This window comes from Poecilia reticulata, linkage group LG13 (genome assembly GCF_000633615.1).
Source record: "Poecilia reticulata strain Guanapo linkage group LG13, Guppy_female_1.0+MT, whole genome shotgun sequence".
In the NCBI taxonomy this organism is placed as follows: Eukaryota; Metazoa; Chordata; class Actinopteri; order Cyprinodontiformes; family Poeciliidae; genus Poecilia; species Poecilia reticulata.
Window position 1 is genome coordinate 25,542,818 of NC_024343.1, and position 25,450 is coordinate 25,568,267.

Sequence of the window (25,450 nt, forward strand, 5' to 3'; positions counted from 1 at the left end):
AAAAAAAAAAAATATATATATATATATATATATATATATATACAAGCAGAAAGAAAATCATAGGCTCTTACATTTTTTCCCTTTGCATCACATCGTTACAAACTACAAACACACAATGTATTATACTGGGATTTCATGTAAAAGACAAGAAAGCACTTAAATGTGAAGCGCAAGCAAAAAGATGTATAACAACTCAAGTTGTCATGAATCAAATTGGTTTAATTTTCTCTCATATATTATTTTGCACTTTGCAATTGTGTATTTTATGTTTTGATTTTTCTATTGTTAATTCTTTATAAATCAGCATGTTAATAAGGTCTAAATTACTGTATGTCCTAGAGTTGAACAAAACAACTGAAGGAGAAACAAAAGAAAACAAAAAGCACCTAAAAGTCAGAAGTTTGACGATATGTCAAGCGTAAACTAAAAATATCGTTATTGGCATTGGCAATACCATCCTTGTATTTAATTGGTATTAGATCAATACTAAAATATGCAGTATCACATACCTCTACTAATAACCCTTTTAGACGAGCTTGTTGAATCAGATTTTAAGGTTAAAGTCTAGAATTAAACATTCTGAATGAAGTGTGTACAGTTCTCATGGTGAGCATGCCAGTACAACTCACCATGTTTGAGTGCAAAATATTTTATTCTGAAAACAGAGCAGATACTCTTCAGACTGTGTATTTTAGCATCCTGAACCCCCCGCCCCCCAGGCTGTACAATCAGGCTAGGTACAGCCTGATTGTTAAATCAGATCAGGCTGTACCCAAATCTAAACACTGCAAATAGATCTATTATCTAGAAGAGTTGCTTTTTGCCTCATACAAAAACAATCATATTTAATCTACATTAGACTTATCTCTACTTATGGAAAGCCTGTGACGGAGGGCTACAAAGGCACATCATCATGTTGCAGCACATGCTGAGGCATGGCTCTGGTACTGAAGTTGTTTATTTGGTTCACTCTGATCTCCAGCCGCCTGGAAGATGCGTGACTCCTCTGTGCCGGCCCTCTCTCCAGCAGTCCTTCCTGGTGAGTGGAAGCGTGCAGTTAATGAGACTACGGCTCACAGAGCACTCTTCAACTGATCATTTGATTCAGTCTAGTTTGTAGATTTTCATACCAAATTCAGGGCCTTTGATCTTCTGAGTAGTGCTTCATGCAGAAAGTCTCCGTTCGCACAAGAGCATCACCACCTCCTCCACGCACTCAACATACGGCGAGTCCACAGCAGCAGGCACATGTGCCTAAAGAGTTGGGGATCTCTCTTTGTTGAGTATTTAGCTTTTTGCCATACGCTGATTGCTCAGCCGCTCTCCGCCCTCTTTGTTCTTCTGACCTCCTTCCACGGACACACACACACACACACACACTCCAGCTATCTGCTCTGTTAACAGCCTCAGCCACTGAACTCTCCAGGACTCTAAGTAGAATCCACTCGGATGCTCAGAGGGAAGAGCAAGAGTGGCGTTCGAAAGCAGCCCCTTGAGCAACAGAGTCATAAACAAACTTAGAAAAAGGAATTCTTTTGGATCTCTACATTTTTACCCCACAACAGATAGCTGACATGATTTTTGATTCATTTGCCTTTTTAGTCAGGCTTTCAGAATTACTTCGATTTAAATTTTCCAGAGATCAAGTGTGGTTCCCCCATGACCCCCCCCCCCCCATTTCATAACAATGCAATGCTTTGTGTTCCTCACACAAATCCCATTAAAATACATTGAAAATGGAAATGGGAACAAAACTGAAATCCTGCAACCGGCGCTTGCTTTGCTGTTTGGTACTGAAATCTTACAAACGTGTTTTCCTACCTGAAGCATGGTTGGGGTAAAGGTCGCTGATCATGGATGGGTGGTGGACCACCTGCATGTACTGCGGCGGGGCCACCATGTGACTGATGTGTTCCTCTGTTTCTGAGCTGTGCCAGACGCTCACCTGGTGGAAGGACAAACGAAATCAGGTTGAACCAGGATTCCTGGCTTTAAATGTTTAAACCATTCAACCCAAACAGAGGTTTCCTCCAGGCAAGCTAGAAGAAAGTGAATTTTTGTTCCAGTCAGGAAGACGAACTGTGACTCACTCATCAGGTAAGAGCCGGCAGCTATCATGTGTAAATGTTTTTTGCTGCTAGAAAAGGCTGTCTAAGTGCAGCATTTTGTGCACCTTGAGTGTTTGGAAACGTGTTATATATAAATAAATGTGATCTTGACCTGGTGCAGAATGCTTCGGAGGAAAAAGATGTACAAGCTGATGCTCCGTTTCCTTTCTTTGTTATGTGAAACAGCTGTCTGACTACTGTTGAATGTGCAACAAACTCATTTTCTCTTTTTCTCTTGAACTGCCAATTGGTCCAGTTCATGTGACAAAGAAAATGTTGTGGATGCCCTTTAGTGAAGTTTGCAAGAATACTGATACATGTGAGAACTTGCTGTTACTATTAATTTTACATTTACTATTTCAAATTTACCATAAAGCTTCCTTGACTATATCATGTCATAAGAAAATGTGCGGATTCTAATGTTTCCTGTCAATGACAAAAAAGTTAAAAACTCAGAACAAATGGCTTGATTTAGATCTCCAGTAATTCGGTTCACATATTGATCATTGATCTGTATGTTAACTGTTCAATTTGCAAGAAATGAAAGACAAATGGCCCCTGAAATTGAAAAGTCGGACCTCTCCAAGCAGCTCCCAGGTTTATGTCTAACATGGCAACCATAGATAGAAACGTAGTGAAGGTCGCAGACGGCGCTCTTTGTGAGAATGTCACTTTAGTTTTCCGTTCTCTGCATGTTCTCCACATTACATCTATGTTGGAACATTGACTCAAGGTGCTTGACTTATCCACATGTTGTTATCCTTATATGGTGGCTAAAACCAAAGCACTGAGTAAAATTGTAATAATGCTGGTTTGGACATGACAACTTTTTATTTTGATTAAGACTTATTTGCACCAACAGATTATCTAACATTGACCTTTCTGCTTTCTGGCTTAGTTGCAGATGTCAAACAATGTGATGAAAAGAGAAAACAACTATTTGGTTTCTTGTTATTTTTGCAGATGGCGAACAACAGCAATTCTGAAAATCTGTATTGCTGCAGCCGGTGAAAGTCATGTTCATGTCCTATTTGATGCTTGTGTAACTGCCATTATTGAGCCTATAATATTGCAGTGAGCCATTCAGACCTGCACTCTTTTTGCCTCAGCTATAGAGATTCAAAGAAGCAGGGAATGAAGCTGTCCTCTAAAAGTGGATTCTTAAAATCCTCATTGTAGTCCTCAAAATGTCTGCCGCGAGCAGCTTTGTTTCTGAGACTATTTTCATTTAGACCTAAAGCAAACATTTAGTCGCATTTATGTTAAATTAGATTCAAACCATGTACCCCATTTTTGCTGCTTGTTATTGCCTCGGCTATCAACAAATTGATGATTTCAAGTCAAAATGACCCACAGGGGCACAATAACGGCAGGTGAAGCGCATATAAACAATAAAAAGTCTAACAAGCTACAGAGAAAACAAAAATAATACAGAAAAAAAAAACTCTATTAAGCTGCTGGATGGCTGACCTCAAGGGTAAACTCGTTGCTGGTGTAGCGGCCATTGAGCTCTGAGCAGGTCAGGCGAAACCTCCTCTCTGTCAGCTGTCCGGGCTGCAGGTGGTAGTAATGTACCTGTCTGATCACCTGCTCATAGTTTGTCATGGAGTCCACGCCTGTGAACAGGGACAGTAGAGGTGTTGTTGCTACAAGTATTCTATACATGCAGCAGGCACAACAGAGTGGTTTTGATCTCGGTCACCTACCATATATGGACATGCCGGACGTGGAGTTGGTTGCGTCGAGGTGTTTTCCCAGAAGCGAGCTCAGCTGCAGCTGGAGAGATTCTTGCTTTGGGTTTAGCTCCTCCCCCAACACAAGAATGTCGCAGTAGTCCAAGTTATGGATGATCTCCTCCAGGACGCCGGGTTGATGAGCTTTGCAAACAGAAACATCACGGTAAGATCTTACTCTTTGGCGCTTAAGCATGCAGAAGAGATTTTACGCTGGCAGATACCTTTGTTATAAATTGTTCCTTTACAACGCCGGTCAAAAATATTCAGTTAGGATTATGTAACATCATTTTGAATTTATTTTTGGAATAGTCCACAATAGGTCAAAATCATACATAAAAGTTCAGGTATGTATAGTTGCATAATATATTATGAATAAATCAGAATTACATTATTAGTGTGTGGAATATTCATATTGTTAATGCGTGGAGCTGAAATAGCCCAAAGGTTATGAACTAGCATTTTTCATGCTAATGCAATAATTAGCCAGCTGGCCAGAGTCTCACGGCAGCAAATAATCACACAAGCAAAGGATTTTGGACAAATTGGTAAATGGTCAAAGAGGAACTGGAAGCACAAAGAAGAGAATAAGAATAAAAAAACCTGCTAAAGTTAGCAGATATTTTTCCAGTTATTTTAGAAGAAAAGCCAATGTTCTACAGCATAAGCACCTGAATACTACTACTGACTACTACAAACAACAATTTAGGACTGAAAATAGAACTGTAGGGATTTCTCAGACTAAACCTGAGAGAAAAAACAAAAATGGAAACAAAATGTAATGCTGGGAATGTTGAAGCAAAAATATGCATCATTACACCCAATAATTATTCCTTTAATTAAAAAAAAGTGAAACGAAATAAACTTGATCAATCAAAATTCCAACAGAACATGACTCCATCTTCCACACACCCTTCAACAGTGGAATCTAGCATAATATAAAGCTGATTGTAGGAAGGATCACAAAGAAAAGAGTTCAGATAAAAAGAGCCTGAGAGAGCAGCTGAACACCAAAGGAACAAGGAAACAGTGACCTCTATAGCAAAGAAGGACATTTGAGACAAGACAGATGGCTGGGGAAAAAGTGCCAAAGTATCGAGCATAAAAGACGGTGACTTTCAGAATCATCTGAATCAGTCTGGAAAAAGACATCTTGGGGAATTAGTGGGAGGAAGACGCAACGAAGTGCTGTGTCAGGTCAAGTAGAAGACAAACCAATGGCAAGGAGACAAAGTGTCATAAACATCCGCAGAAAAGAAACTTAGGGCATGTCTCGCAAAAGAAATCCGCAGTTTATCTTAAATCCTTTAGGCTTTGACAGAGCACACAATCTACCCATTGTGACACTTTAATGTAACTCCTCCCTGACAAATTTCTATAAACTCTTCCCATCCATCCGTCTTCCGTTCTCTCCATTCTCTGGTTTGCTGCTAATCTTTCCCTCCCAGCCGTAGTTTCCATTTCACTTGCAAAAAGAGTTCCTCTGACTCCCTGAAAGCAAAGCCACTTTCCGCTCCTCTTCCTTCACACATTACGCACAATGGAGGGATAAAATTTCCCTCCCGCCCCGCTTATCTGTTCCTAATTGACTGCCAGCGGCAGGGCTGCGAGGCGAGGCGGGCGGTTTCTTGCCTCTGTGGTCTGATCGTTGGACAGAACAGGAGCTGGTGAGATTTAACAGTCGCACTCGTTTGCCACCGGTCAAGGCAGCGCAACAGAAAGAATCAGCCCTCGGGCAGCTACAGGCCGTATTTAGCGGCAGGAGGTCTGCAGTTGCTGAGTGATAAAGAGGAACTGGAGGGACTAATACCTGCAGACTGGTGTAGAGAGGGATGGATGGACTCTGCTGCAGGTGAATGACTCAACATGGTGGGGAGTAATCAGAACAAAAGGCTCTCGCTTTCACCGCAGCTACTGCTGCTGAGAAGAGCTGCTCACCCTTAAAGGGGCATCGTTTAGGTTACAGCTCTCTCAGGCTTGTGTTTGGATGTCATTGTGTTTCCAGTTTATGCAGGTTTAAGCCTCTGTGAGCGATCGCAGCGGGACTTTAACGGGAGATAAATTGTTTCGGGTTAATTATGTTTGACTTGCAGAAGAGGTGGAATCAAATAAGTTGTACTTCTTTCCACTTCTTTTCCAATCACATATCCTCTGTAAATGTGATTGACTTCGTGTTCTTTGCTTTTGATATTTGTCTTTATTATTTTATTAACATTTGCATTATAATAACCAATTTCCTGGATCAAATACTAAGAAATGGATCTTCATATTTGTAGTAAAGTTTACAACAACCACTACTAATGGTAGTAACTCCCACCCATACTTTTTATTGTCAAAAGGTGTGTTTACAAAAACATAGTCTCAGTATAAATCCAGCTGTTCTCTAACGGCCTCGGAGGTTCGTTAGAGAACCATAGAGAACAAATGGCATCATGGAGGCCAAGGATCATAACAGACAAGTCAGTGAGAAAGTTATGGTAAATAGACTGAACTTATATAGCGCTTTTCCAATCATTTTTACCACTCAAAGCGCTTTACACTAGAGTCACATTCACCCATTCGCACTCACAAACGCTCACACATTTATACACCGATACGCAGATCGGTAGGCAATTTGGGGTTAAGTCCCTTGCCCAGGGGCACATCGACATGAGGCAGGAGGAAGCTGGAATCGAACCTATAACATTCCAATCACAAGACGACTACTCTGTCCACGTGGCCCCAGCTGTAAACTTATGAAGAAGTTTACAGCTGGGTTTGGTTAGAACGTAATATTCCAAGCTTTAAACGTCTCACAGTGCTCCTAGATAACACAGTCTCTCCCCAGACAATCTGAGTTTGAGTTATTCTGCAAACAACTAGCAGAACATTTTGTCTCTAGATGTACTAAACTGGTGGTTACACACCTCCAAAGCCAAAGTTGGTTTTATATTAACTCAGAGGGTCTAAATATGAACGCATACCAAACATTTGGAAATAAAATAAAGTCAAAGTCATGACTTTATATTTTTCTCTCCCCTTGTCTCAAAAAACATGCAGCCTGGTCTATTACAGTAAAAGTCTTACTAAAAAACATTAGTTTGTGTTTGTGGCATAATGGGGAAAGGTTCAAGGGGTGTGAATATTTTTTACAAAGTACCGTACATGAACAGATGGTAACTGTTTTTGAAAACAATTTACCATGAAGGACTGTCCTCATTACATGTTTAAGAAAAAAAAAAAAACAACTTGTATCCCAAGTTGGAGAATTTGCCATTGTGAGAGTGAGAGCACGGTGGTTTGATGCTTTGACTTGACGGATTGTGCAGATGCGGCGGATGAAAGCAGCATCTGCTTATCCACGGTCTCAGGAGGTGTTATGAAATGTTTATCTTTCTCTGAAGGTTTGCTTAGCGAGACAGGTGATATGTGAATGTGCTGGTGGGCTTCATGAATGAGCGAACACACCATGAATATGAAAAACACTTGCTGAAATATTTACCCAAGACAGATTTCCACCTAGAGGGAGGTACACACTCAATCTAAAAACTTTGTGAGATAGTCAGACCTTCTTCCATGTTGTATGAGAGATTGGAATGCTTGTGTTCACAATGTGGACTTCAGGGGCTTACAAAATAGGGAATGTAGCCTTAACAAAATCATAGTGTGAGTGTGTGGAAAGGTCCTACCTGTGTGACGGGGGGCGGTGTCTGCCCTGGTGACTGTGCTGATAATGTGGAGGTCCTGAAATAGAGAGACGCCTCCGGCCGCTCTGAAGTCTGAGGCCGACTGGCTGAGTCTCTCCACCCCACTGATGGTGATCCTGGGCTCACTGGGCTGCAGCACCATCACCACCGCCTCGATGCTGGGGATGGTGATACACGTGTCTTCACCAAAACACCTAGACCAAACAGAGGGGAACAAAGGAGTGAGACGAAGAAGAAAAGAACAGCGGGCTGAATCACCAAGCACAGGTTGGTGGAAATGACATCAAAACGGCGCTTCTTTGTGCTGTGTCACAGTGAGGTTTTAGTTTGTGACTATTATTTGATAAGCGACAGGGGTTCAGGGTCACAGACACTTCAACAAAGCTTGGACCACAGGCAGAGTAAAAAAAGAGGATAGTAGGATGCTCCATTTCGTTTGTCCCCAAATGAAAACAGTAGAGTTAAAAATCAGTGCTGAAGGAAAAAGGTTTTGAACTAATATTACAATCGCTTTGAGAATAGAAATATTCTGTACTGTCCCCAAATGGGGGGCAATTAAGACATATTTTATTGTCCCCCAAATTCAGTCGTAACAGCAGCTTTGGAGCTTTCAGGTTCACACGAGATAAAGAAGCAGCATCCATAAGACCCTTTAGTGTTCTGGTCGTTAAAACTTTTTACTGGGTTATTTTCAGACTCCAGATTTGGGAAGTTGTTCACTACAAACTGTCTCCCTCTTTTTGATTTTGCAAAATCAAAGGGGGGGAAAAATTCACAATCAGTAATGGCAGCAAGAGAACAAACCAAAACAAACAATTATGGCACCAAATCGTACAACTCCTTGCAAAAGTATGGAATCACCGGTCATGGAGATCGCACAATGAGTTGTTTCCTATTGGGCAACAAAAAAAGTAAACATTTGACAGAAAACTGTTTAGCTTTGTCAAACATACCACTAAAAATGCTTGATATTGTTGCACTAATTGGCACATAATTTTTCAGATTATGTGCGTGAACAGACAGAAAAAATAAGAAACAAATACATTAGTACTTCATCTGAATTTTATATCAGCTTGAATATTTGGATTCTTCAATTTCACCAAAAACAAACAATATTCTGCACGGTTTTGTTTTTTGTGCTTCATTTCTTGCCATTCCACATGTTAATTTGCCCTCCTAAAGGAGCTTTGTAACCTTTCCACTGTGTAAACTGTTGAGGGCTTGTTTCCTGTCAATCATCTCAGAGTCACAGCTCAATAAGATCCACAAATTGCAGGATGATGATGATGATGATTAATGTGAATACGTATTTGCAATTGATTGCCACATCAAGGGATATTTAATTTTTATGAACAGTGCTGCCCAACATTTGCCAGGACCTCTGGTTAAGAATTGTAAAAGCATTGAAATTAGTTATTCTCTCATTGCAGTTTTGAATATTTTAGTAAAACTAAAATGGATAAATATTTATATCCCTAAAACTCTTTTCAGATAGATAAAACTAGAGCAGTGTTCTTAAATGCAGACTTTCCTTCTTTGCTTTTAAGAACATCTCATAAGTAATCTGCAACTTTCTGTTCATACTGAGCGTATGACATAAAGCCCAGGCCTGTTTCTTTCTGGGTCTGGCCACAAGCCTGGATGACAACTCATATGCATCTTATCTTATCTTATCATGTCCATATTTAATATGGTGGGGGATCTGTCATGCTGTGGGCCTGCTACTTCAAAAGTTAAGGGAATCTTGAGTCCATGGATTCTTAGAAATCTGGTAGCTTATACCAAATCAGGATAATGATCCACAAGAAATGGAAAAAGTAACCCAAACGTGGCTCATCAGGTACAAAACTAAGCCATCTTTCACAGCAATCTATGACTCAAAACTCCAAAGATCCATCTCTGAATGCTCCAAACATTTTGAGCTCTACCAGTGGGGAAGCATTAACAGCAAAATTACCACTAGTTGTAAATATACTCAATGTTTGAGTTTATTAGTGTTTCAAAGCATGCTGCTGAAGTAAAATTATGAATATATTTCAATTCTTTGAACCCATCTTTGCCAGGGGTGCCAATAAACGTTGCCTACACATTATATTTTGTATTTTACAAACCCAGAAGATAATTTGCAGTCACATTTCAGAAGGTTATTTTGTTACAACAGACTAAATATCATCCAAGAGCTGCAACACCATGTTTGTTTTTTTTTGCCAGAGGGTGTAGTAAACCTCCAATCAAACCTCTGATAGCTCACAGAAGAAAAAAAAAACATCGTAGAAAGATCTATGCTGTAATTACTACAGTTATTTAGAGGGTAATACATTCTGTCACGTTAGTTTTTATTGAGTAGAATCAGAGCTGCAGGACTATACTTGTTTTCAATACCCGCCTCATAAACACACAGCTTCCACTGGCAACATTTAATGGGTGGGAGCTCGTTGAGAGCTTAGAATTAGCTGTGATCTTACAATGAAGCCTGGGTAAGCGTTATCCGTAACCCATACACAGACATACATCTGCCATGTTCACACATGTACGCGTACAGGAACGATGCGAAGCCTGACGGATGCACTGGTGGAAGACTGCAGGTTGAACATCAATCACATGGAAAACAGGAGCTATTAAAACGAGAATGGAAGCTGGCGGGCGGGGCGAGGGATGGATGCTGCAGCTGGTGGTGATGCTGTGGTGGGAGCTGAACAAACATGCCGGATTTTTGCTTTTACGTTTCACCAAAGGCCTTTCAAGCACACAGACGTGTCGGTGGGAGGGACATCAGAGCTTTCCCTCCATACTGTGCCTCTGCGGCAGCTACAGGAAACGATGACATGTTTCCTTTCCTGGATTGGAAACCTGGAACGTACAGTTTACGCTGCAAGGCATTATCTGTCTTTTCCCACCTACGTCCTGATGTAAATTATGCTGCAATACGCCAATCCATGACACACATCAGCATAATGTTTTCCCCATCTCAAGCTCTTTCTTAGTTGTTTTTTAAAAAAAAAAATTTATTTGCATTTAAACTCAAAAATGATTTACAAGAACTTCAAAGCTTTACTTTTTATTTCATCATTCAGAGTTCAGTCAGTTTTTTTTTCTTCTTACAATTATATAAATTAAGCCCATAGATTCAAATTTTACATGTTAAATGCCCCAATTTTCAGATTTTTGAAGAAAAACATCTCACACTGATCCCACCATTACATCAGAACAGAAATGAAATGCTGGGAAAAGGAGTAAGTGCCTGGATTATGTGAGTTATGTTTAAATTTCCCTTTGAAAAAACAAAATATTTTTGAATTGATTTGAAATTTAGTGAAATTGAGAAGGTGGTAAAGCCTTTCTAAAACCACTGAGGGACTTTAAGAAGGAAAAGCCAGCCTTGTTGTACTTACACCCTCAATTGGAAAGCTGTCGCAATAATTTTGAGATTTTAATCATGCATTGCAATTTTCCTTCTTTCAGCTTAACGTTATTATCCAGCAAACATATTTAATAAATTGCAAAAACAAAAATTGGGTGACCAATTAATTTTAAATAATACATAAATGATATTCACCAACTATATATCACTGTCATATCTTTATTATAGTTGTGTGTTTAAATATATGGAAAAATATGTTAACTGGAATCTTTCAAACCTGAAACTGGTTTAAGATCCACAATTAGTAGTGTCTGTAATCTCTTTAGATGTTTTCTCTGCTTGGTGCTTGGCAATGATTTGACCCTTTCTACCATAATAACATCTTTTCCACAACTACAGCATGTCTCTTTCCACATGGTTGTTTAAGAAATGAGAAGCTACTCATCGCATCAGTTGGGGTTAAAAAACTTGTTGCCAGCTGAAAGGCAGTCGGCCATGCAGTAATTATCCAATAGGATGCTTCGTTAGATCCAGGTGGCGAGGCAATGCATTACATGTAAAAGTTATTTTGTAAAAAAAAACATATTCAAGTAAGAACAGAATATATGATAAAATAAAAATCTGATGGAAACTTAAGTTTGTGCTGATATTGCAGAAGACAAGCAATCCCCCCCCACACACACACACACAAAAATAACAGTTTATGTTGCTTTTTTCTGCTCTTTCTGCCTTTTTCTTGGCAAGAAATGAATTAATGTGTGTTGTTAGGTTTTGAGTCGTGGAAACCTTAGAATACTTTGGAGTGACAGACCAGTCAGAAAGCTTCTGTGCGTCCGTCATCTCCTTCTTCCCCACCAGGTACGCTCACTCACACAAGCCTCTATTACAAACAAGCAGAGCATTGAAGCAGCTTGAAGGCAGTTGGGGCATCATTTTGGGAATGGAGCAGAAAAGCTGTGCTGGACCCGTGGAGTCATAATTTGATGTGTGCTGTTGCTCTGCAGCTCCATTAGGTCCATCTGCATGTACAGGCACCTCTCTGCATCAGAAGCGAATGGATTATGAAAGAGTTCCAGATTAAGTTTTGCCCATGTTATTTTTAAAATGTGCACAAGCCAAGGCTGACTGAGTTTTTCCATTGCTTGACTACATAGAAAGTCTGGCAAGTTTCCTTATACATCTGATTCTCACACAAGCTTGTTTGGACCCATGGCTGGAACTGTGAGCAGCTATTTTGTGCATTATGGGATATATAGCGTTAATGTATTGAGCTCTACAGAGCTAATTGGTAGGCCGATACAAAATGAATTTAACTGCACTGAGGTGCAAAAGCATATATTCTTTAAAAAGTATTATTCCCTCAATCTCCAATTGTTATTGTAGATATTCAAAGAAGCTGCGTTTTGTATGACTATCTTGTGTTGCAGACGGAAAGGTTGAATTGCATTATTAAAAGAAAGAAAACATGACATCATGCACAGGGTGAGTAAACATTTTACTTTTTAATATTAAAAAGAAGCTAAGTGAATTTTCTGAGAGTTGGTTAAAAAAACTATTGTCTCTAATCCTGCAAAATTAATTGTTTGGATTTACAGCAGAGGTGTCCAAAGTGCAGATAATTTTGTCTTTTTTAAAAATGTAAAACTTCTTTCAATGGAAAATGTTTGCTACAACAAAATGTTCTTTTTTCAATAAAGCATTTTGAGATTAAAGAATGATCCATATCTGCCATACTGTTGATGAGAATTGACTAAAACCATCCCTAGAACAATAAAAAATAAAAAATAATAATAAATAATAAGGCACACATTCAGAACCATTTTTGTTTCTGGTCTGTAATAATTTACAAGTCCCCTTTTTTATACAAAACTCAAAGTACTTTGCTTTATTAAAATATTCAGTTTTGTTTATAGAGAAGTTATTTTTTATTGCATTTTTATTTGGAAATAAAAAAGATGGAGTGTAAGTACTTAAACTTTGCAGTTTAGTTCAGACACAACTGATTCACAGCCAGTAATCTCATTTCGTGGTCAGCCTGTTTCCAAATTCTATTGTGTTTACAGTTATTTTGCTTACATCATGCCTCTAATACTTACTGACAATAAATGGTACAGGCCAGTGTTTCTGCTGGTCGTTCTTCTGGACGGAGCAGTAAAACCGCTAGCTAAAAATTAGATCAGCAGAAGGATCCAGAACACGCTTAACACACATTTGCTGTTGTTAACTCAAAGTAGATGAAACAGTAACACAACTATGGCGAGAGGCAAACTGTTTAGTGGTCTAAGGTTGATAAATGGGTAGAATTAAAGGTCATTAGCAAAGCCCCTCTAGGTTTATTAAATACTCAATACAGATGCTCGCCTTTTAAATGTAAGAGCAAAAAAAAAAAAAAAGAAGTTCGCCAAATGATTTTAAACCATTTTATTAAAATATTCACTGCCGTTAATAAGTTAATAAGGGTTTATGCATTTGTGGGCAGTATAATTTTTCTATCTATCCTAAGGTTCCAATTTCAACATCTGCAGCAGAAAAATTGCAACTGGAGCAGAAGAATATCAGAGGCAGTTTATTCTCATCAAGACGTTAAACCCTAAGGCCACGATTACATGAGACCGCTGTCTGGAAACTGCTGGTGTTTCTAGATGCTGACCACTAAGACACTTTGAATCTAATATAGTTGTCATGCCAGGCACTATATGGCGCAGTGTCAGAGAACGTCGTTGGCACTTTTGACCTGTAGCTTCCACCTCATTCAGAAAGCAGTCGCCCTGACAGGCACTCACATATTAGCTAGTTTATTTTTATTGGACGCTCTCTGGTCAAGATAGAAAAAAATCCCCGTTTTTTAGTCACCAACTGATTTTCTTATGTTTCCCTTATAGCAGCAACAAAGTTGATGGCATTTCCATGCTTCTGTGCATTTTTAGAAAAACCTACCGAGTCAAAAGATCTGTAATTAGGAATTAGTGCCGCTTGCTTATTTTTACTATGTATTAATGCAATTATGACACGTCAGCAAGAAACCTGCTTAATTGCCAAAAATCCTTCAGCATCTCAACTTATTTCTGCTAAACAATCCTCACCAGACAGGCTTTGTCATGCAGTTGCCAACATTTTCTGGCAGGAAGCCAAGTTTCAAGTTTAGATTTGCTTGTTTGTAGAGCCATGGCAGCTTTGTCCAGGATTTGCAAGCAAAATTTCATTTGACCAAAATTTGCCAATGCGATGATGAAAGCTTATTTGCGTTTGCATAATGTATTCCTTAACAACTGCTATGCCTCCAGCTTCAATGGCTTTGGTTTATCACCAGCCACCCGTGCAGCGTGCACACACAGTCCTCGGGTCCGTGTCCGCGCAAAGACCCTGACGGGAGGGAAGAGAGATGGAACCCAGGGCTGTGCTGCAGGGGTCTACATATATTTAAAACAATCATGAATTTTAATAGTTACCCGCTGAGGGAGACTGTTTTACAAGCCACTCGCTCTTTCTCCCCCTCCCTCCTTCCCTCCTTCGCACATACAGATTCACGTTCAGTTTTTTCATCTTTATTTCTCGACTCCTCCAGCAAAACCCGCCTGGAATTATTAATACATGACATGAGGATGTTAAAACTAGCCCCCGGTGGCGACAGCAAACTCAATTTGGTGTGTTAACAGGAAGTGACAGCCAAAGAAATGGCAGCACGGGGACAGGGCTGAGAGAAAGACGTGTGGAAATCGATGTGTGAAAAGAGAGTTACATTAGTCAAGGCCGTCTTCTGTGTTGTTGTTACACTTAACAGAAGTGTTGAGGTGGAATAACATTCACAAGAGAGCCACAGAGACCCAGAAACAATACGAGGCATGCTAAATATGAAGGAATCCACAGGGAAGATGGGGAAACGGATGGAAGTCAAAATAACTGTAAGAACAAGCTGGTGACACACTTACTGGACGGTGGTGGAGATCTGCAGGCGGCGGATGCCCGGTGTGGGAAACTGGCGGGAGTTTATGTAGGAAACTTTCCTCACAGCTGTGTTAATGTTCTCCAGATTCTCTCCCTCCATCACCAGAATGGACTGAGCTGGATTGAAGTGGAACTGGGAGATGGAAGAAACGAGAAGCAAGTAGATGTTAAATGAACTGATGGACATTTATACAGTGGATCAGTCTGGTTTCTGTTTTGGAAACCATCACTATCCGTCTGTTAGTCACGAACAGGCCAACCTGCCGGAGGACAAAGAGTGATCCGAGTTGTCATGTTCTCCTGACGCTAACTGGTCTGTCATTTTCTGAGTTCAGGTCAGAATCTCCTGGATCAATTAATAAAACTGAAAACAGAGTACAACTGTAATATTCTGAACACCTGGGGGCGGTGTAGCGAGTTGGGAGAACTACGAACCTGTTGGTGAACATGTTTACGGTCAATTACAAATTCAGCAGGTGCAGAGCAGCATCATTAATCACTGGGAGAGGTATCTGTGGCCACTTTGTACAGGAGAGTCCAATAATCACTCTCCTCTTAACTCTGCAGCAACTCCGGTGGGAAATTTGTGGCTATTTAGCAGCTAAGTGCTCCACTTTGTTCACCAAATAGCTTTGTCTGTCAGTTATCTGATTGCAGCACGGTTAGTGTACAGATGTTTTTCTTCTCTTTCGGATTAACAACTTCTTGAGGCTGCAGAAAAGCAGACTGAAGTTATTCAACAACTTTAAAGTAGCTTGTACTGGTAATTTGTATGTTCCAGAGTTGTGTAAACTATTTATGAGCATAGGGTAGTACCTACAGATAATGCATTTAATTGGTATTGACTATGTAGCCTTTCAAACTCTAACAGCTAGGAAAAGCTCAGTGGCAATAAATGGATATACTGTATATTCAAAAGATGAAAGCAGCATTTAGATGGCATACGGATGAATTTTGGAAAATGTTTGGAAGTCAGGATTTGGATTTAAAGTTACAATTCAGCTTTTATAGTAATAATGTTTGTCTGATCAGTGTCATTAGACAGGCCTTTCTGATTTAAAAAAATATGACACAAAACCAAAAGAACAATCCTATCAATATTCCTGTGCCTGGTTTAAAAAGTACCAGCTGTCCTGATCTAATAAACTTTGGTTTGTTCTACAAAATTTCAAATTTTTTTCTAGACATTACAGCAACTTTCAATCAGAAGGAGGTGAAAAAACATCCATCAGTGATCATTGTTGGTACAACTGTATGTGTATCAATATGGATACAACAGAAAAAAACAGAAAAAAAAACAACTATACAATCTGATCCTATTTGTGCAGTCCTTTGATATTTGATGGCAGGACTTTCTTGCCCCAAGATGCTTTTGTGTGTTCCTACTGCAACAGCACTGATTGCTACCCATTCCTTCAAACTGGGTCCTGGCGACAAGGTGACACTCCCCACAGCTCTCCCCTGTCATTTTCCCATCCACATTACCCTTTCTCTTGCTGACTCCACTCAACATCCTGTTTTCTGTCACCACTCTTACTGCCTACCTCCCTCAGACTCTCCCTCTAAGCAGGATATTCTCCTCTGATTGCAAAGTGCCAGCCCTCCACCTCCCTGGATAAACTCTTTCCCTAAGTTCCAGCGCTCTTATTGGAGCCACATGAGTGTGGCTAAGAAGAAGATATAATGGTACTCTAAAGATAAACTGCACTGGCCCTTAAGAGGATATCCTCCCCTGCTCTCTCATATCCCAGCACCTCGTTCCACCGAGTCGTCTCAAAAGGTTGCCAAGCATCTCTTCACTGCATCGCAGCACAAGGAGACCTATGCAAAGAGTGGGCTTTAGGAGAGAGCAAGACTGAAGAGGGGAAGATGAAAAAGAGAGTTAAAGGAGCTGATGGTGGGTGGTTAAGGGGGGGGGACAGCTTTGGGTGTGCACAAACCCCCATTTATCTTGTCTGCCCCCTGTCTTCCACAGCACAGGGAGATGGATTAGCCGGGCCGGTGCAAAGGGAAATTTGGGGGGAGAGAAAGAGAAAAGCAGATAAGTTTCATGAAAACCAGCTGGTGATTCTGCTGGTGATTTAAAGCAAAACATTTCTCTCAAAGTGGAGATCAAAAATGTGTGCTTCTCCTTGTACACATTCAAGAAGAATGTATGCAAAACTTTGTCTCGGTGTAGACAGGATAGGTTCTGAGCGGGAACAAGCTGTAAAGCATCCACGGCTGCAGAAAAAGCTCAAGTTAAAGAAGGATTTTTTTTTTTTGCGAAAGAGAAGCAGGGGGAAGATGAGTGATGCGACTCTCAGGTCTGCTCGCCGCTGGTTCTTTGTGTGTGCGAGTGTGAAAAATAGAAACAGTAGCAGCAACTAGAAAATGATGAATGAGGCCCGGTCGACACAAGCCATTAAAAACAGAGATTCACTATGCATGTTTCAATTACATTTACACTTGTTGCATGTATATCTTGAAGGTACTGTCTTTTTTACAACTGGGAGCAGCTGATAAGCATCTCAAAAGCTCAAATAACACCTGAATTATGACCCCAAGTCTCAGAGGGGTAAAAACAGAGGGCCTACTGTCAGACAGAGATTTAAAAAGTACAAAAGCAAATGAGATGGATTAGCAGTGTCATCCAAGACATTTGACTGTGGAATATTGCCTCTGCTTCTTGGAAACCGAGCTCTAAGCATGTCATGTCAGTCATGAAGCATTATATTTTCAACTGGATATAATATCAATTGAACGTCTCTTTTTTAATTATTTTATAATTATCAGCTGTTCACTGATAGTTTTAATGAAATGTCATCAGTGATTATAAAATACTGAAACATGCCAAACATAATCCCTAAAATAACTATAAAACATTTAGACATGGTAAAAACAAAACAGCATTTCATAAGATAAAATTATACACAAATTTTACAGTAACTAATACTATTTTTAGAGTGCTTCTCATTTCCTGTAGCAGCTTTCAGAACAGCAGTGCTAGTGCTTGTACACAGGAAGTTAGTATTTGGTGTTAGATGTGCTATTTTTTTATCTCTGTCTTAACTCTGCTACAGCTAACATATGTGTTTAAATTTCTGCTGGACAGTTTCAGTGATTTCAATTCAAAATTGATCAACTCTGAATTTATTTGATTATACAGTCTCCTTTTTATAATCTGGGTTAGAACTGGAAGTGGAGAGAACTTAAAAATGAAAATGTTCGATTGCTTTACATCATGTAGCTTTTTAACATCAGTAAGAATTGAACTTCTCTCCTACTTGGTATCTAAGACTTAACATGTGATATGAAATATTTCTGATTATCTGACTTGTGAGTCATGAAGCTCTCATACTGTATTTGTCCCTCATGACAATAATTCTGTGGCACAACAGTAAAAGACTACCACGACAAACAAGAGCCTAGACTTTTGATTGTCCTTAATGTCCATTAGTTTCTGTTTCAGATACTAAGAAGGCTTTAAAGTAAGTAAAAGTGCCTTTGTGAAGCTGTGCAAGGTATAAAACCCCTGAAGGATCCAGGAAACTGAAATTGATGGTTCTAAAGTTTCAGACAGGTTCAGTTGGGTCGGGCTATAGGGGAAGGACACAGTAAAAGTCCCATCATTCTTATTCTCATCCAAACATTCTGTGACTGCTAATGTTCGATAGACAAAGGCACCTTTAAGACAGAAAGTCTAATTACAGAATAAGATTTAATACTGTAATTCAGAATAACTTTGTGTTCATCTGTATTGGTCCAGTTGCAAAAAAGACAAACGCAGTATGAAACATTTATTTAAAATGAATCTGGGCTGTAATATTTGTGACAAAAAAAAAATTCATTCAATTAAGTTTTTAAAATATATTTTTATAGTTTTTTTCACCATATTATTCCCCAATTACTACTGGCTTCTTTTGCTTTATTCTCAGATTGTTTGTGTGTACCTTTATACTCTTATCCAAGCTCTCAAGGGAGTTAATGTCCAGTCCCTCTTTGCAGGCCTGAAGACAGGAAATGACTTTCTGACTCTCGATCTTCCCTGGTCGGATGGTCAGTCCAGATAAGCTGCCCCGGAAGTACTGAGTGAACCGGGGCTTGGTAACTTCTCCACCTACAAGCACAAATAATAAACATAAGTATCCACATAATTAGGTTATTAGGAAAACCCTAATATTCGCTTTGTTTTGAATAAATATTTTAAGAAATAAGTTTCTTAAAATATTTTGTCATCCGTCATTCCACTGTATGGAAATAGTCTTCCAAACAACTGCCAACCTGCTCAAGTATGGCACGGCAAGTAAGTTCAGTCTGAAAGTCTGAAAGGCATGGTTCTTGCTACCGTTGACATGACAGTTCATGTTTGTTCAATCAGAATGAGACAACAGAAGTTCATCTTTACTGGAAGGTGTGCATGGAGGGAACCTTTGCTCCCTAAAAAAAACATGACAGTCAGAATAAGGTCAGAAAGAATCTGAGACCAGAGCTTCTGATAAAAGCTTCTTTGTACTGATGAGTCTAAAATCTAATTGTCTGAACACCACAGCATGTTCTCTTATCAGGTAAATGTGTGCATGTTTCCTACAGAAGGAGCTGCTGCCCAATTCCACCAGTATCAAATACTGCTTGAAGTAAATCTACATTTACAAGACCATTAGTAAGCATATAAGGAAAATTATGTGTGTTTGATCAGTAAAGTTATGGAAAATATTTAACAGATTTTAGTGAGTTAACCTTAATAGTAGCACAGTGATTGCTAACCTCAAGCAAGATGTTGGTATACATAAACACATTTGATTCCCTTTTGCCCTTTTCCTCTGATGACATTTATACAAAACCATCAATTTAAAATGATGAGAACAAGATAACAGGGTTTGGCACAAGAAGAAATGAGCCAAACTATCAGGTATGTTGTTGAGCCTTTGGATCCCAAAGACCAAATAGCAGTTATGCCTCTCCATGTGGCGATAAAGCAGCAGGGCCCTGCAGTAAGTGATATTCAGCCTCCCTATTCAGGCTAAATAAAGGGAAGGAAAAAGTCAATACATTTAAAGTCTGTCCTCTGAACCCCATAAAGGCCAGAACCAGCAATAAGGGCCTCCAAGCCATTCATTAGCTAAAAGGTTACTGTAGCTATGCCTATCAAACTTCACCTTTGCATTCCTTTCATTTATTTCCTCTGTCTTTCTCTGCTGTTCTTTAATTCTGGAAGTAATCCAATGGAGAACTACAAATAAAGAACATTTCTTTCATTCGTTATCTGCCTGGCAAAAAGCAGATAACGAATCCTGTCTCACGCATCAAAATAAATAAATTAATGAATTAAACAAGGGGAAGATGAAGCAAAGCAATGACTGATAAGCAAGGTAAAACAAACTTCCTGTATTGTATCTTGTCTCCAAACAAATCTTTGTGATCTTCAGTCTCATGGCAAACTTCCTCCCACATTGATTGTTGTTTGAATTTGTTTGAGATTAGTTTGTAAGTTTAGATGTGCAAAATCAGAGAATATAATGTGCCAGTCAGTGCACATGGCTATAGATTTGCCTGTTTTATAAGACATATTTGACTTTATTTCTAAAATAATGTGTGATGACCACAGACTATGTATGTGTTTTATATGATGATGCTGGTTCAAAACTACTATTATTTGATTATATTTTTTTATATTTTTTATACAGTGTGTAAAAGAGATATTGTTTTAAAATACAATCTTCGTGGCTTATGTTTATAATTTAATATGTGCTGCTCAGTCCTATTTGGGTCATAAATTATGACCTGGGTTTAAAACTATAAAAAAGCTGAACACAATCCAGCTTTTTCACTTTTTCCAAACCTATCATGCATAGAAACATTGCAGAGAAGTGGAAACTGTAGTGTGAATATCCATTTTGTACAGCTGAAACTCAGCAACTCTGGCAATTGCTTCCTGAATTCAAAACATTAGTCTCTACGCAGGGATCCTGTATTGTACGGTTATTTGCAGAGTCATGTGTGTGTTTCTGCTGCAATAGATGGAGAATTGTTTTCCATTTGAGCAGCTACATGAAAACATGACTATCTCTATCTTTCCTGTGAAGCGGCTGCTGATATCCCACCTCGGTGCTTATGGGAACGTGGGAAGAATAAATTCCGTCCACGTGTTTACAAAATCCCATGACCACATATTGAATCCCATATATTAAACACATTCTTTCGGTTATTGTCACGCTTCACCTGCTTCCTCTTCTAGACTCACTTTCTAGCAGTCCGTTATTTTAAGACATCCAACTGTCCCTCAGTCCCACCCTGACAGATGTTATCAATTTACGATGTAGTCAGGGAAGCTATTAAGGTCCCCAACAGCAGATTAAAAGACAGAAAGTTGAGGTGAGGGTATTAGTAAGACACTGCAGAGAGAGAGGGAGAGGGAGCACGATAAGGATGATGAAGGTGATGATCATCCCACTTGAGTGAGAGCTATTTTATTGCTCTACACATCTTCACTCTATTATTTTTATTCATCTCCAAAACAGAAGCAGATAAGAGTGAAAAGGCACGGCAGAGCTGGAAACAGGACTGTTACTTACGTAAGTGAGAAATGGGAGTTCGCACTCACTGTGATTTAGAGTATGTGGATAAATGCATCCATGGCTGTGGGCCTATATTTATTCAATTTACTTTGTATAAAGGTATATCAGTTTCAATTTGTGCTCAAGTGCAATCACCAGCAGATCTTGGCTGCATGCTTGCTGCTGGCGGCGGGAAGTTGGGAGGCCAGGCAGCGGCGTGTGATTTCACACTCTGAGAAAGCAAAGAAGGTGGCAAGATGATTGTGCCACTCTAAATATCAAACACTTCTGAGAAGGAACTGGTCAGAGAATAAATACAGGTGAGAGAGGCAGATTGTGAGAGAAGGCCACAGCCAGCACCTGCTCTCTGGTTTTAGAGGAGGTGGGAGGAAGAAACTTTTCATTAAAGTAGAAACAAGTGAAAGAGTGAAAATGCATTTTTAGAAGGAGCTGCCGTTGTACAAGATAAATTAAAACTTAGCGAGGGAAAGCGCTAAATCAAATTTGTGGCAATTAAAAGTTTCTTGAAGTAATATGTCTATGTTTATGCATGAACACGTTTCAAATGTAGTTATGTAAAACAATTAGCACACCCTGCGACAGCCAGCGTGTTTTCTAACATATTCGAGCACAATACGGATATTTAATATCACTTTTACAATTACTGAGAAATTCAAGTAAAGAGAAAAAAAAAACTTTTGAGTACAATAAAAGCTAATTTTTGGCGAGGAATAAATTACCACATGATATGCATAAAGTCACATAACATGCTCATGATAGGAACCTAGTCACCATTTTTCAGGATATTTGCCCTCAAAGATTTAGTCTGATGTGCTCCTGACTGTTGAAGTCAAAGTAAACATCATGTTGAGATTAAAAGAGGTATCTGAGGCCTTCAGAAAGAAGATTACAGCAGCTCATGAGTCTGGTATAAAGAATATGAAATCAGCTATTCCACTGTAGTGTCCACAGGGGAAAGACATTTAAAACAACTGCCAACATACTGATGTATGACCAATCCATGCAAGTTCAATCCCGAAAGCAAGCTGCAAGCTTATAACAGTCTCCAAAACACCCAGAAATGTCTAATAAATCCTTACTCCAACCTCAGGAATATTGTTCTCTGGATATATTAATCTAAAGTTGAACACCAGAGCTAGAGACATGATTGGTGTAAACCAAATTCAGCATACCAAGAAAGAGAACCTCATACCAACGGCGAAGCAAAGATGAGAAAGTGTTATGTTTTAAAGAAGCCCTATTGCAACAAGACCTGGTCAGCGCACCATTATTAATCCTGGATGCTTTAAAGGGTGATAGAGCAAAATATGAGCATAGTCCATGAAAATTAGAAATAAAAATAAGTAAAAAGCTCAAGACAAAGCATAAATGAGCCCTGCACACCTAAAACATATCAGCAAATCCACCAGGAACTGACTGAGAATAAAAAAATGGAAAGTCCTGGGCTTTCTTTGCTCACACATACTTCATTTCTGTCTATCTATGTTTGTCAACTATAGGCTTCAATTGTGAGAATGCAAATAAAATTCCAGTTTCCTTCAGGTCAGAAAATACGTTTTTTTTGAACACACGTATTATTATGGTGCTAAACATGAAATCCCAAATGCTAGCGTCTGCTGATATTGTCAACAGCAGGCTTAATTACAAATTTTACACACTCAGAATCCTGTCACAATAAACCAGAATGGCTCCTTTGGGTAAACACATGAAATACAATAATTCCACATGAAATTTATTTGCTATGGTCCAAACAGAATCTGTTCTCATTAGACAATGCTCACTCGCCATTTGTGTGTTATGAACCATGAAATTAAATCATTAAATTGAATTAAATACAGCAGACTATCACGGAACTGTTTAGAGCTGACAAATCTTTTATTTACTCCGCCATCACACTCCATCAAGCCGTTTACCGAGAGAACTTTATATCAGTCTCTGAATCCTTTTTTAAAAAAAATATATATATAAACCCAACCAGTAAGCTAGAAAATGCAGATAATCACTCCAGCAATTCTACTCTGAAAATGGGTTCAGAGCAGAAGCTTCAGAAGTCAGTCAGACAACAGATGAGCTCATCTTTGCAATCAATATGGCAGATACAAACGGCTTAGTGCTTTGAAAAGGCAATCTGCTGTGGCTAATGGCTTATGTTAAGATTCGGTAGCGCCTTTATGACTCTTAACTGAGGCTTAGCCTCAATTGTAAAACAGCTGCAATACTCTCTTAACTCGCTTTTCAATTCAAGCACCTTTTAATCCTCCCAAAAGCACGTCGTGCTGTGTTCACTTACAGAAAGGGGAGGGGATGGAGGAGGAAGAGGAGGGAGGCGCGGTGGGGCGGTCTCTGCCACAGATGAAAGTGACAAAAGATGACCCTCTCTCGCTCTCACACAGAGGGATATCTTCATCTAAGGCAGAGCATCGCTGAGCAGCTCTTTGGTCTGTCAGATCAATGGTGGGGTGCACCAGGGGTAAAAAGTCCCTTTTCTTCTTCTGTGTCCAATTAGCGGCAGCTATCAGTTTAGAGGACACTTTAATTCGGGGCCTTCATTCAGACTGGGTCAGTCGTTTGTCAAAGACAGACTATGGGTTCTTCTTAATTACATTGTGCATTCAAGGCCAAAGAGCATGTTCGGCACTCAGTGTCTCCCTGAAAGTAATACTTATTCTGGAGTTTCAATATGAGGAAGCAGCAGATTCCTTAAAACCCAAATAATGACTTTGACTTTTACTGTATGTCCAAACTTTTCTTCCAGTTTCTAGGCGATTAGATTTAATGACTGAATAAGTCTTAAAACTTCTAACAGCGTCACCTTGCCAGCAGGCACCAACTGTGAGCTGCACATCAATCTGCGATGGGTGGATGGGCCAGTCATCCGTCACCAGGTAGGGATCGTAGGTGACTCCGTCCACGTAGAGCGCCACCACCGGGAACTCCACGTTGATGACGTAGTAATGCCACTCCTTGTCACATATCTGAAAGGAAGGAAGAACATGGAAAGGGTCTATTAATGCATGGACTCTGTACCCTAAAGATGTAGTTCATGAAAGTGCCACACATTCACTTTACTTACTGTACATTTCAAGTGCAAATATCAGCCACTTTTTAGGAAACTAACTTCTTTTTTCCTGAAATATATTGTTAGATGTATCAGCTTCAACTCGACTGTGACTTTATTGCCTTCAAGGGGAATTCATTTTCATTCTCAAGCTACCACATGTATAAGAACATCAATATTGTGCAAAAAGGTGTTATCTCTTTTTTCTTTCAATATAAAACAGATGCTCTAAATATCCTTTAGGTTTTGAACCATTTTGTTCAATGCGTGGTACTGGGTTTGAATTTTGGCTGGGGATCTTTCTGAATGGAAATGAATGTTCTTTCTGTGCTGGAGTTGGTTTGGAAAATCCCTTCACTGTATGTAACCACTGTTTCACAAAAAACAGGTTCTACTAGTGTATGTACTTATGTAGATAATTATTTATTCATTGTTATTTATATAGGATTTTAAAAAAATATTAAGTTATTATTTGATTCAAAGTTTCATAATCAAAACAGAAGTGAACATTTCTACAATTATACTTAAGTTAATTAGGTATAATTGTATCTTTATCAGTATTACTCATTTCCATTCTGTGGTTACTGAAAAGCCTCATGCCTAAAATTAAACTTTTAGACTAAATTTTAATAATTTAGTCATTAGTAAGCATTCATATATTTTTTACTGCACAACTTAACTCAGGGTTAAGATTCTGTACTCAGTTCATTGGCTAGTTATTATGCATCCTGTGTGTCGCAGTTCACACTCTCACCACTAGATATGCGTCAAAGCACTTTTAGTAGTGGATTAGGATGAGAGGCATATGTAGAAGCTAACATTTATAGAATAGATACATCCATTGACTGCATTAACAAGCAAACAGGTATGAAGCTAATTAGCTTCACCAGTGTACAAGGGGTTATACTTTACTTAACATTCTCCTTCTATAGATAGCTGGCTTTGTCTTTCAGCATTTAGCCCTGTCTCGCTACTAGACGAAGCTATCGCCTTAGCTTTTGT

At 39.2% G+C, this 25,450-nt stretch overlaps 1 protein-coding gene across 1 annotated transcript in view; it reads right to left on the reverse strand.

Annotated features, from left to right (window-relative positions):
* Window positions 1-25,450, reverse strand: part of LOC103474938 (calsyntenin-2) — a 280,107-nt gene that overhangs the window by 9,497 nt on the left and 245,160 nt on the right. Inside the window, exons 9-15 of the mRNA XM_008426222.2 lie at window positions 24,203-24,365; window positions 18,766-18,932; window positions 14,818-14,966; window positions 7,510-7,721; window positions 3,815-3,985; window positions 3,579-3,724; window positions 1,822-1,945 (exon numbers count right to left, since the gene is read on the reverse strand). Coding sequence (XP_008424444.1) covers window positions 1,822-1,945; window positions 3,579-3,724; window positions 3,815-3,985; window positions 7,510-7,721; window positions 14,818-14,966; window positions 18,766-18,932; window positions 24,203-24,365 — 1,132 coding nt within the window. The remainder of the gene's footprint in view (window positions 1-1,821; window positions 1,946-3,578; window positions 3,725-3,814; window positions 3,986-7,509; window positions 7,722-14,817; window positions 14,967-18,765; window positions 18,933-24,202; window positions 24,366-25,450) is intronic.